General features: G+C 46.4%; 1 protein-coding gene across 4 annotated transcripts; it reads right to left on the bottom strand.

Moving 5' to 3' along the window:
• Positions 1–580: 580 nt before the first annotated feature.
• TGIF1 (TGFB induced factor homeobox 1) lies at positions 581–11,001 on the bottom strand. 4 transcript variants are annotated; one of them, XM_063166888.1, is made up of 3 exons: positions 10,854–11,001; positions 2,965–3,191; positions 581–1,639 (listed from the first exon to the last, which is right to left on the bottom strand). In XM_063166888.1, exons 2-3 carry the CDS (start codon positions 3,145–3,147, stop codon positions 1,073–1,075), a joined length of 750 nt encoding a protein of 249 aa, XP_063022958.1. In that variant the 5' UTR covers positions 3,148–3,191; positions 10,854–11,001; the 3' UTR covers positions 581–1,072. The 4 variants fall into 4 exon arrangements, with proteins under 4 accessions (XP_063022958.1, XP_063022941.1, XP_063022968.1 ...); XM_063166871.1 differs by lacking the exon at positions 10,854–11,001 and adding an exon at positions 9,811–10,229; XM_063166898.1 differs by lacking the exon at positions 10,854–11,001 and adding an exon at positions 7,988–8,338.
• Positions 11,002–11,388: the final 387 nt, after the last annotated feature.

The following is an 11,388-nucleotide window of genomic DNA, read 5'->3' on the forward strand; positions in this document are numbered from 1 at the left end:
GTACCTCACAAAGACCTGGCTCCCAGAACTCAAATTTCAATGCAATACAGCCTACTTTATTTCAGTCTACTAGAATTACTGAGTAAAAACCTTCTCATTGCTAGTCCAAGTAAGGTTAGAAGCCCTTGCCCTCCCCTATCAAAATTTGTCACCAGTCATGTCTAGGAGCTGCATCACAAAGATCTGCAAAGAACACTTGTCCCAGCCCCTCTTCTGGCCTCTTCCTTTTATCTTCAGATCTTCCCCATGGGCCATCACATTTCCCAGCCCTAAAATATTTCAAGGAGCCAAGAGCTGCAACTCTTAGAAGGGCCCAAGATTTCCCTCTGAAATTTAGTCAGAATTGCCTACATAGCTCCCTTTGGCCCCTTAAAAAATTTCAACATAGCAGAAGACAATCAGGTACTTCTGGCCCACTTTTCAGCATTCTTTTAAACAACAACTGCTAGTTTGGTTTATGGCTCTCTGAACCAAACAAAGTCAGTATGAGCTCAAAAACATTTCTCACTTCCATTTGTTTCAAGGGTAATTCATGTTTTCTGCAAAGCTTGTATTCAACAAAATACTCTGTATGCATCACTTTTAAAGAAAATACTTTATTATATTATGGGAAAAAAAGCATGATCATCCAAAGTTTGTATTGTTAAAAAAATTGAAAATTTAGACAGCGTGTCGGTATATTCCGTTCCACATGGGAATGATAAGAAGACTCTATAGCATTACTAGATATTGCACAGTCTGAAAGAAACAAAACAAATCACATGATCTTGGGAAACATCTCACATTATGAAAAATCTACAAAGAAAACATTAAAAAAAAATCCCAACGAAACACACAATCCTTTCTTTCTACAGTAGCTTTAAGTTCGTAATTCTTGGAATGACCGTATTCCACTGAAGACCATCTCAGTGACAGGAAGCTTCATTTCAGCAATCCCCTTGTGCAAATAAGATTAATAAAAAAAATAATAATAACGCAGTGAAGTCTTTTGATATCGTGTGGGTGGCAATAACCACACAGCTGTTAGATCCCTGCCTGGTAAAACAAAACGGGGAAAGAGAAGGAAGGGGATTTAGGCCATAAGTTTTGCCTGCAACTCCATCTCTGCCGCCCTTTTGAGTGCAACATCCACCAGAAGCTGAAATCCACTAAAATCCTGGTTAAGGTCTGGTGGTGTTGGAGGAGGAGTGTTGAAGAGCCCACTCTGTGTGTTTGCACCAGGTCCCAGTTTGGATGCGTCCTCGTGGCACGAGAGGGGGCTATCTGTGAAGCCGCCAGCCGGGGGCTGCTGCAGGTCCGTGGTCTGGCCTACATCAGCCGGCTGGCAAAAGTGGAAAGGGGCATCTTTCAACGCAGTCACAGTCGTGTGGCAAATCACCGACGGCCGAGCCAGGACCGATCCCGGGGAAGCTGGCTTGGAAGAGGGCACAGTTTTGCCGAGCGGCGCAGCGGCGGGAAGGAAGGCAGTCTCATCCAGCAGGGGAATGTAGTTCTTTGTGCTGATGGCAGACTCCACCAGGCCGCCCTCGGGGAGCTTGGTCCCTCGCCGCGAGATAGTGAACTGATTTGGGTCTTTGCCATCCTTCCTCAGCATGTCAGGTAACAGCCTGCGGCGTGCATTGATAAACCAGTTGCAGACCTGGGAATATAATGACATCTTAATTTCTACCTTCATTCATTCCCAACTATGTGCCACAAGAGCGGACAGTTGGATTAATGAATCCCTCCAAGCAGTTTCCTTCACTGCACAACAAAACAGAGACCTACTGACAAGTTCTGGCATGCCTGGCAAAGGCCTTCCCTTGTCCCGGTGCTACCGACTCCCTGCTCCTGTTACAGAAAGCCCCGGGACATCTGAAGTCCAAACTAGGGGTTTAGCTTTTAACTCTGTGCACACACATTAACCTATTGGCTATTGTTCCCTAGCTTAGGTTAATTAACAACAGGAAAACCTTTTCTCTCTGAAGAGAGCCACTCCTCCCACAAATAGTTACTGATTTTCCTTGTTCAACTGACTGTGTCGACAGACATAACATGAATTACCTCACTTAAGTTTGTCCTTGTTTAAACATCAACCAGTTTCCTGGGCAATACAGGATAGTTTATAGTTTAACGTCTTTTTTCTCTTTACTACATAAAGGAAGTCTTCTTTATAATGTTGCATTAAGAAAATCTTACTCTATGGCCAATTATGAACTTGGCACTAATGAATTAATATGGAAAATTTAAATCCAGGACTCAATAGGAGTGCTCTCTATTTAGCAGCTCCCAAAACCAAACCCTGGTTTACCCAAGTTCTTACACAGCCACTTTCCCACAACACAGGATGCAGCAATGGGCAAAAGCTATTCGACCCAAGACAATCACAGAAGATAAGAATGATGCATCCAAGGGACCTCACAGATGCCAGTGGCATCCCAGGATGAGAATCCAAAATTAACATACAAACACCTTGTCCACACCTGCACTAACACCCCTGAGTAGCTCGATCCCATATAGGTTGTTCCACTGATTTTAACGGCAGTGATCATACACATAATTATATATGTCCATGTTCTACTGGAATGAGCCTCAAGTTGCTATTTTAGAAGTGAAGAGTTATATGCTAAGCTGCACATCTATCACCATAAAACCTCTGTTGACAAATAAATACCTTCTTCTCACAATAAATTACCTTGTACAGACACTTTAGTCTTTTGGGGCACAATTCTGCAAAAACTTAGCATGCATGCTCCTATTCATGACTGTCTGTTCTCCCACAAAAATAATTTTATTCCCAATAAACAAAGATCATCGTAACACATAATCAGTCTCTATCTCTCCTTATGAGTGCCATCAGCAGGAGAGTAGCAATAAAAAAGGAAATCTCACATGCACTGTAAACATTTGTATCCGTGACTAGAACACAGGTGAATTAAAACAGAAAACAGCTCCTTTAGAAGGGAGAACTATTTTTTTTAATACCTGTAGTGTGGAAAGGTGTGTTTGTCGGGATAACAGCGCTTTTTCTTGCTCTGAAGGATAAGCATTGTATCGGTGCTCATAGAGCCAGTCCCGAAGAATCTGCACAGACTCCTTGGGCAGGTTGCCACGTCTCCGCCGCTTTCCTGAGCCCGCAGATGAGGAAAGATCCAGTGGGACATCCATAGTGTCATCATCCTCCGTTTCACTGCCTGATATTGCAACTACACCTGCAATTGTAAGACGAGAACAATCAGCCTCCTAAATCCGTTAACTGCTTGGCTCCAGCACTGTATGGCACAGACATTTTATATCACATGAACTGTATTTACTGTTACAGCCCCTTGTCCTGCAGCATCAACTTGTCATGCTGTAGCTCTTCTGTCAGCTGAACAAAAAAGTAGCACAAATGATCCCTTCCTAAAGGAATTCTTCTCTGTAAATCTGCATTTTCTTGTTCCCCTGGCAACCTTTTATCTGCTGAACATTATCAGATAGCTTCTATCTAATGAGAATATTGTCCAAGTTTGCTGGCTGTGGTATGCATCCAGCACTTTTTTTCAAGGATAACTAACCAGTGGCTGAGCAAAAGGTCAACAAGGAAGAACTTAAAACACCCCAACTCAAGCAATAGGTTATTTAATTATTTCTTAACATCCTGATGCTTGTCTCTTGGGAGGGATAGGTTGTAGATTTTACAAATGAATAATTACATCTATTCAGAAAATTTAATGGAAGAAGAAAAAAAGAAAGGGAAAAATTGTGTTTCTCACCACCTGTAAGATTTTCACTAAGGAAGGGAAAAAAGTGCAGAAGAAGGGAAGAGCCAGGTGCCTAAGAGTTCATCAGGAAATGCACTCTCATTTAATTGTATTGTCTATCAAAGAACCATGATCATTTAGATGTACCAGTTTTTATCCTGACTATTTTTTCAACTTTGTGGTTTTCATCTCATATTTTTATCCCTGGAAACGTGTGTTCTGTGCTATCATTACTGTAAGGGCTCCAAACTTGCCAGTTAACTGCATGCCTTCCCCCTCCAACACAAAGGAAGGAACAGATTTCACAATCTGACTATCCCTTTATATATGAACACCACACTACTAGTAACATGAAGCTATGGAATGTAAATCAGACAAACGAGCAAGTATTCAACAGTTAGGAAGGCTACAATTCTACTCCTCTGGTAGGATGCAAGAGTCACTAGTTCCATAAAACACAAAGAAAACCACGTTTTAAACTCACCAGAAATTTTAGGAATCTTACAAACTATATACAAGTCCAAATAAGATACTACCCACATTCAACTAGTACAAATAAATACTCATTTCAAGTGAACTCACACTGCCTTTCAGAAGCAGTTTCAGAAACTCTAGAAGGAAAACAAGCCCTTAATCTTTTTGTCTTTTGAAGTTAGACTGGGGGGCTGATGGGTGGAAAGGAAGAAATTTGCTCACTTGTAACACCAAAACTAAAAATCTTAATAGTAAAGCCAACTAGATGCCAAAGGTAAAATTTTCTGTGAGAAATCACCCATAATTAAAAAATTCTATTCAAGGAAATAAAGTAAGACCTAAACAACAATAAGTGAACCTGTGAAAATATTAAACTATATAAAATTATGTTATATCCATAAGTAAAGGCACTTACAGAAGTGAGAAGCAAGAAGGAAGTAATGCCCTTTAAAAAAACCAACCAGCCAGCCACCAAACCCCCACTACCACACGAAGAAGAAGGTATGTATGAGCAAGTTTTCCTTAATACTTGGCAGGAGAGTAGGGAGAGAAACAGAGAAGGACCTTTCCTCACACTTCCAAACTTCAGCCAAAGCTGACACAGTAAATTATCTTTCCTTCCCCTATTTATGAATAGCTCCAACATCCTTAAATTTAGTTTAAGTTGTCCAATTTGAAATGCACAGTTTTGATACGCAAGCATTCCCAACAGGATGATCAATCCACAATCTGTCTGGCAGAGTTACTTCAGTAACTTACTTGGTATTGTTTTCATTCTCCCAACTGTTGATTTATCTAACTGACAAACACCAAACTGACACACCAAATTTTTCATCTGATGATTAGCTACATAAATTATCCAGTCATGGAATAGGAACAATAGGACAATATTTAAATAACCAACACAAGATAAAACTCCAGATTATGTAAACAGTTTCTTAATTTGTGCAGAAAGTATGTCAAAAGTTTGCTTTACAATGATTCCAAGCAAACCACTTTGTCATAGCTTCATGGAAAGCGCTGTTGGGCTTGCAACCTGACCTGAGAACATGCCTTGCACCATGGGCTCCTGGAGCCATGAGGAACACTTCTGGGAACAAAGATCCTGCAGAGAGAACAGGACAGCTCTGCAAAGCAGCTCAGCCCTTTTAAATTGAACTTAAAAACTAGCTAAAACTAGCCCATGCTATTCAGACAATGTTTTGAAGTGCGCTGTTCTTGTTTGTCAGGAACCAGAACGGTTGCAGCACTTCACAGGGCTGGGTTTTTTGTTTGTTTTTAAGTATAATGGGCAGTAAGGCAAGACCTTGGAAAAGAGGGAGAGGCAAACAGCAAGGGCTGGAAACAAGAGGCAAGGAGAAACTACTATGAAAAAGTTAGATGTCTAATGGTTTGCAAGAAGTATGTACATGGCATAACAAAAAGTACTCCAGGTACACACCACTCAATCTGAAGTGATCTTTCTTGGCTCTACCAGACAACTAAAGACTCCATGGACATCTCTCTCAATTTCAGAAAACTGATTTAACAGTAAAACCTCTCCTAGAACTGTTGTTTTTCCTTTAGCTGAAAAAAAAGAAGTGATAAGATACTGTGTGCAAGCCAGCAGCATAAAAACGTTTCTGCCTTGCCAAATAAGATCTTTTGCTAAAGTAAAAGTTGTCATCTGACTAACCGTAACCTACCTAGCAAGAAATGAGTCACCAGCGGAGCCAGCCCTTTGACCTGCTGGCTGAGTGTGTCACATTAAGTGACACAGTAAGTTAGTGACACAAAGCAGGTTTGGTTAAGCAGGAAACCCAGTGTAGTACAGACTTCTGCTCATTTAAATGAGCTCATTTAAATAGCTGATCAGCGCTCTGAACTCGTGGCAGATCTCTCAGGCGCAGGACAGAGCTAGCAGCAACAGGAAATCATGGCTAGAAATCTCACACTACCCCAGCTGATATTTTTTACTAGAGCAGGAGCCACATTGTGGCTGTCAAGGCTCTGTTTTCATTAAAGCATTCCTGCTGATTACAACCCAGCTTTGTTTTTCCGTCTTGTTAGTAATCAGCCTATTCGCTGCTGGTTTCCTGTTTTAACAGGGCCCAGCTGAAAAGGGTCCTGGCCACGCTCCATGACTGGACCATTGGCTTACTGTTATTTACACCCAGAATAAAGGCCTGTGGACACGATGAGTAGCCCCAGCTGACCTACTAATTTATTTTGTATTAAAAGCAGGCTAGGGCCAGGCTATTTTATGTCTCCTCCTAAATACATTTAATCCAAACAAAAAAACCTGTTTTTATAGAACTAAAATTAAAGCAGCACAAGTTCATTTGCAGAGAGGTCTGAGAAACAACACAAAATCCCATTCCTTCACTTCCTCACCGCCACTTAAAAGAGTAGTCTATGCTTTAATGATCTAAGGGCTACATGATCAGCATCCCTTCTTTATAAATTACTTTATCCTCCTGGCTTCCCAGCTGAAGTCATATGCATGATTGAATGCACTGTTGCATTGTATCACAGCCCAAAGACTTCACAGGTCCTCCCCGTTAATCAGCTCAGGGAAGATTACACCCAGGATCTGGAGTCTGGGCTCAACACCCAAACGTTAGTTAACAGCTCGAAACGACTTGAGTAAAAGTACAGTGATGACTAAAGCTGATTTCAAAACAAACCACTGCCACTTATAAAGGTATGCTGAAATACTTTGAGGGGGAGGACAAAGTATTTAGAGAGGCTGAGACAAATGAAATGGAAGTTAAGCAAACGAAAAATTTAGGCTATGAGGGAAAAAAAAAAGGCACCACAAAAAAACAACTATCCCATTGTGTCGAGGAAGAGCTTCACAGAGGAAGTGGCAGAAGCCAATTGTTATTCAAAAGAGGACAAAGTATACCACAAGGAACAATCTCTGCCCTCCAGAGAGGGGATGGACAAAAATCACCTTAAAGAAAACCTCCCACCCCTCAGGGCTGTCTGAATTTCTTCAGCAGTGAGATTTTTTTATGAGCGCTGATAAACAGAACCAGTTCCTATCCAAGCCCCCGATCCTGTTGTAACCAAGTTCAGTAAGATTCTTCACATGTATAAACTTGAGCACATGCCTGTGCCTTTTCGAGACTGTGTTCTAAATCAGCTCATTAACAAGGCAAGTAGGTTCCGTGTGACTGCCACCACGTTATTATTTGTAAATTAAACTATCCATAAAAAAGCCCTGAGGTTTAAATCCAGTCTTCTACTTAAAAAAAAAAAAAAAAAAACAACAGAAAAACAACAAAAAACCACCCCTCAACAAAACTAGCCATCAAGAAAAACACAGCATGACACACTTAAAAATTTTAAACTCAACACACATACCAAAAAACCCAACTAAAATGCAATGCAAATTTAAAAATCAACAACAAAGACACATTGCTTTAAAATTATTCATAAGTAGCAAAAAAAACCCTACAAGGATACAGAAGGGAATTTCCACAGTAAAAGAAAAAAAAACACCACCTCTTTCCTCTGAATGAGTTTCATAATTGAGGAACCAGCCTATTTGTTTTCCTCTGTACTTTACAGCTTGCACTCTATTACTTGTAAAGCAACCAGACTTGGCTGTACTATACTTTTTTTCTTCTAAACGGGATTTTTCTAGGAGTGCAAGCAAGAAATCTGTAACAAAGTCACTCTTTGAAACTTCTTGAATGAGCTTCCAATGCCAGGAGGTCACAAATAAGTACAAGCCCAACCTTTATTAAAACAAAGGCACCCTAGCCCTAACATCTTTTTAAAAGTTTCCGCCTTTGTCTCCTCACCTTTTAATTTGTGCCACGCAAACCCCAGGCCCATGGCCCCTCTCAGAAGTTCTCCCTCCCGCCTGTCACCTTTCATTGTTTCCATTGTTTCAGCCCAGGATTTGCAATCCTCAAAGCAGAGCTTACACACACACACTTACACACAAAGCCCTACACATGCATACCTAGAAACTACGTCAGCGTTTTCCACACGCATTTATTTCGGGGGTGGCAAGAACAACAGTTGAAAGTGCAGGGAGTTTGGTATTTCACCAACCAGCAGCTGCCCTCGGGGAGAGAAGTCTGAACAATGGAAGCAACAGCAGACAGGAAACCAGCTCACCACTGCTGTGCAAATAGGCAGCATAGGAATGTCCTAAAAATAACTGGGCTAAATTAATTCAGCGAAACTATAAAAGGGGAGGGGGGGGGGGAGAAACAAACCACAAACTGCTTCCAACAGGGTGAAGAATCGCGACCTACCTAAGAAACACTTAAAAGCCAGCGCTGCCGCTGTCTCTGGGCGCAGGGGGCTGAGCTGGGATCAAGCCCCACTCCGCTCCCGCGGGACGCTGCACTCCTCAGCACCACCCTGAGCCTGTTGCTCTTTAAAACTTCGCCTTTGTGGCTCAGCTCCCTTTGTGTGCGCTCCTCGTAGCCGAGCGGCACGTCCAAAAAAAAAACTTCTGACGAGGGCTACAAACCATATTAGTACACACCATGTCTGCAGCAGCCCAATGATTTCACGAACTACATATGCATTAATTGCTCCAAGGGTACTAACAATGAGAGGCTGCTTTACTACGGAGCCGCAGGAATGCATAGTAGGGGGAAAAAACAGCACAACTCTGGAGTACTGAACATGCGCACTGCTCCCCTCCTAACCCTCCACTTCGGAGCATTTAATGGTCTTTGAATGCAAAACACCCTTCAGCCACACCGCCGGCTGGCAAATCGCAACTGAACAGACACTGCTTTGCTAGGAACAACTTCTCAGCCAGCGCAACAGCGCTGGATCCGAAAGCACGTTCCGCGTCTTTGTGGCCAGGCGCTAATTTAAGGGCACTTAAAGCACCACGAGTGCGATGAGTAACGATCCTCTAACTGTAAAGTTTGTCGCTTTGGAAGCGGGCACAAAGAAAACTCAAACAGCCTTATGGTTATGGGGGGGGGGGGGGAAGGGGGAAGTCTTCCTCCTTTTAACCCTGCGTCAAAACTTTTGTACTTTGTGTTTCGTCCCCCTGTTTTAAGGGATAAAAGGGATAGAAAAGGCTTCAACTTTCAGCAAAATAAGTCGAGGGTCGAGGGCGCGGAGGGGTCTGGAGCCCTGCCGCCGATGCCCCCCCCCCCCCCCCCCACGCCTCAAGCCCCACGCTGCCGTCCCCGCGAACAAAGAGTTGCCGGACGGCCCCGCTTCCCTCGCCCCAAGTTGGGAAAACCACCCGCACCCTCGCCCCCCTCGCGGGGACGGTGGGGCTCGGTGCGGAAAAGCGTTCAAAAGTGTTTTACGGGAGGGCAGGGGGAAGAAACTCCACGGAGGGGGCGAGAACAAAAGTTGGCGGAGGACAGGAGGCGAACGGCTGGACATGTTTTTGACAGGGAGCCAGCGGCGCAGAGAGGCGGCCGCCTCCAAACAACAGCCCCGCATGTTTTGTCTGGGAGCGGAGCATCCACTGCAATCTTCCACGGGATACAGGCCAGGGGGCGTGGGGGGGACACGGGGGACAAAAGGCCGAGAAGGCAAAGGGACTCCGGCTGGCTTAGCGACAGCCCCCCCTTCCCCTTTCCACCCCGGTTAGGGGCGCGGGGCACCCCGCTTTGTCCCGGCACCCCGTCACAACTACCTTTTTTACTTTTCATCTTGATCGCGAGGACCGAGCCGATCGCCGGACACCCCACGCACCGACCCAAGTTTCTCTCCCTTCGCCGGACGCTGCTTTCCCCCTTTAATCTCAGCGAGGAGGAGAAGGTCGATGAAGAAAGCAGAAACACCGCCGCGGAGCCAGGAGCCCGGTCACCGGCCGCGCTGCTGTCAGCGGGAGCCGCAGGGCTCTGCCTCCCCCGGGGGCTTTCTAGTGCGGCCGGGGTGGGCTTCCCTCCCCCCTTCCCTTTGTTCCCTTCTGCTGGCGATTGGCCCCGGCCTGTTAAAGTGAGGAAAGGCACGGGAGAGAAAGGTACACAGCGCCCGCCCTCCCCCACCTCCCCGCAGTGAGTACGGGAGAGTAACCGTGCGCTGCACTGGCACTCGCGGCGGCGGCTGCCTCCTCCTCCTCTCTCCTCCCTCCCCTCCTGTCTGACAGAGCCTCAACACCCGGGAGGGGAGGGACCGGCCGGAACGGGGGGGGTGTCCGCCTGTACCCGCTCGCTCATGCACACACAACAGCAGCGGCGGGGGGAGCTCTCCGTGCTTCCCGCTCCCTCGCCTTTCTTCCAAGCAGACGTTTGATCATTAAACTGGAAGGAGAAGGAAGAGGCGGGGGTGGTGGGGGGGGAGATTTTGACAGCTGCCCTTGACTAGCCTCCTCCTGTTGCTGCCGGACGAACCACCCACTCCTTCGCGTGAATAGAGGAGAAGAAAGGAGAGTGCGTACGGCGGGGGAAGGAAAGGAGCCCTCCAACGACCCGCGCCCCCCTCCCGACCGCCGAACGGCCCGGTCGGCGGGGGCTGCTCCCTCCGATCCCCTGCGGTGCCGAAGGAGCCCCGCCTGGCCGGCGCTGGCCACACACACCCCCACCCACCCCCGCGGGGAAGGCGAGCCCCGTTTCTGCGGTTATTTTTACATCAGTTCGTAAAAGGTTGTTTTTCTCCCCCTCGACTCCCCCCCTCCCCAGTCCGGTAGGTTTTGCTGCGGCACATGATCGCAGCTGTAAAACAGAGAAGTCTCACAGCTTGACTCATCGCTGTCGGGCGAGCACGCTCTGCAGCAGCAACAGTTTCTTTTCCTCCGGGATGGGAAACGTGACACCCGCCAGCAGCTCCTCGCTCCGGCTTCCCTGGCGAAGGGGAGAGCTCTCCCCGGGCACAGGCGGCCTTGGCGGCGGGTCCTGGCTCTCCCCTCGCCGCCCCCCCGACAAAACCAGGTGCAAAAAAATAAATAGAAATCAAAACTGCTCAACGCCCAGCCGCGGTCTGAAGTGTCACCACGGGCGAAGGTTGTGGCGTGGAAAGGGAAAGACGCCGCCTGGCCGCGGAGCGGGCGTGCACTTATTCCACGGGAGCGTGTCCGTGTCACTCCCGCACCGGCACGTGTGGGGCTGTTCCCGGCCGGGCGGGCGGGCGCGGGGGGTGAGCGGCAGGCGCCTAGAACGGCTGATGAAATAATGGATTCCTACGGCAGAGCGGGGATCATTCCCTCCCCACCACCCTGCACCCCCGGCGGCGCGGCAGTCCGCGCGAATCCGCATTCAGTGCACAAGGGAAG

The sequence above is a fragment of the Melospiza melodia genome, chromosome 1 (assembly GCF_035770615.1).
Source record: "Melospiza melodia melodia isolate bMelMel2 chromosome 1, bMelMel2.pri, whole genome shotgun sequence".
Taxonomy (NCBI): Eukaryota; Metazoa; Chordata; class Aves; order Passeriformes; family Passerellidae; genus Melospiza; species Melospiza melodia.

What these genes read in the sequence shown, in the direction of transcription:
- TGIF1 (XM_063166898.1), bottom strand. Translation starts at nt 8,072, where the DNA reads ATGGAAACAATGAAAGGTGACAGGCGGGAGGGAGAACTTCTGAGAGGG. An exon ending in TGCGTGGCACAAATTAAAAG is followed by an intron (nt 3,192 to 7,987) that starts GTGAGGAGACAA and finishes TTACAATTGCAG; the next exon opens with GTGTAGTTGCAATATCAGGC. An exon ending in CACACCTTTCCACACTACAG is followed by an intron (nt 1,640 to 2,964) that starts GTATTAAAAAAA and finishes TTATATTCCCAG; the next exon opens with GTCTGCAACTGGTTTATCAA.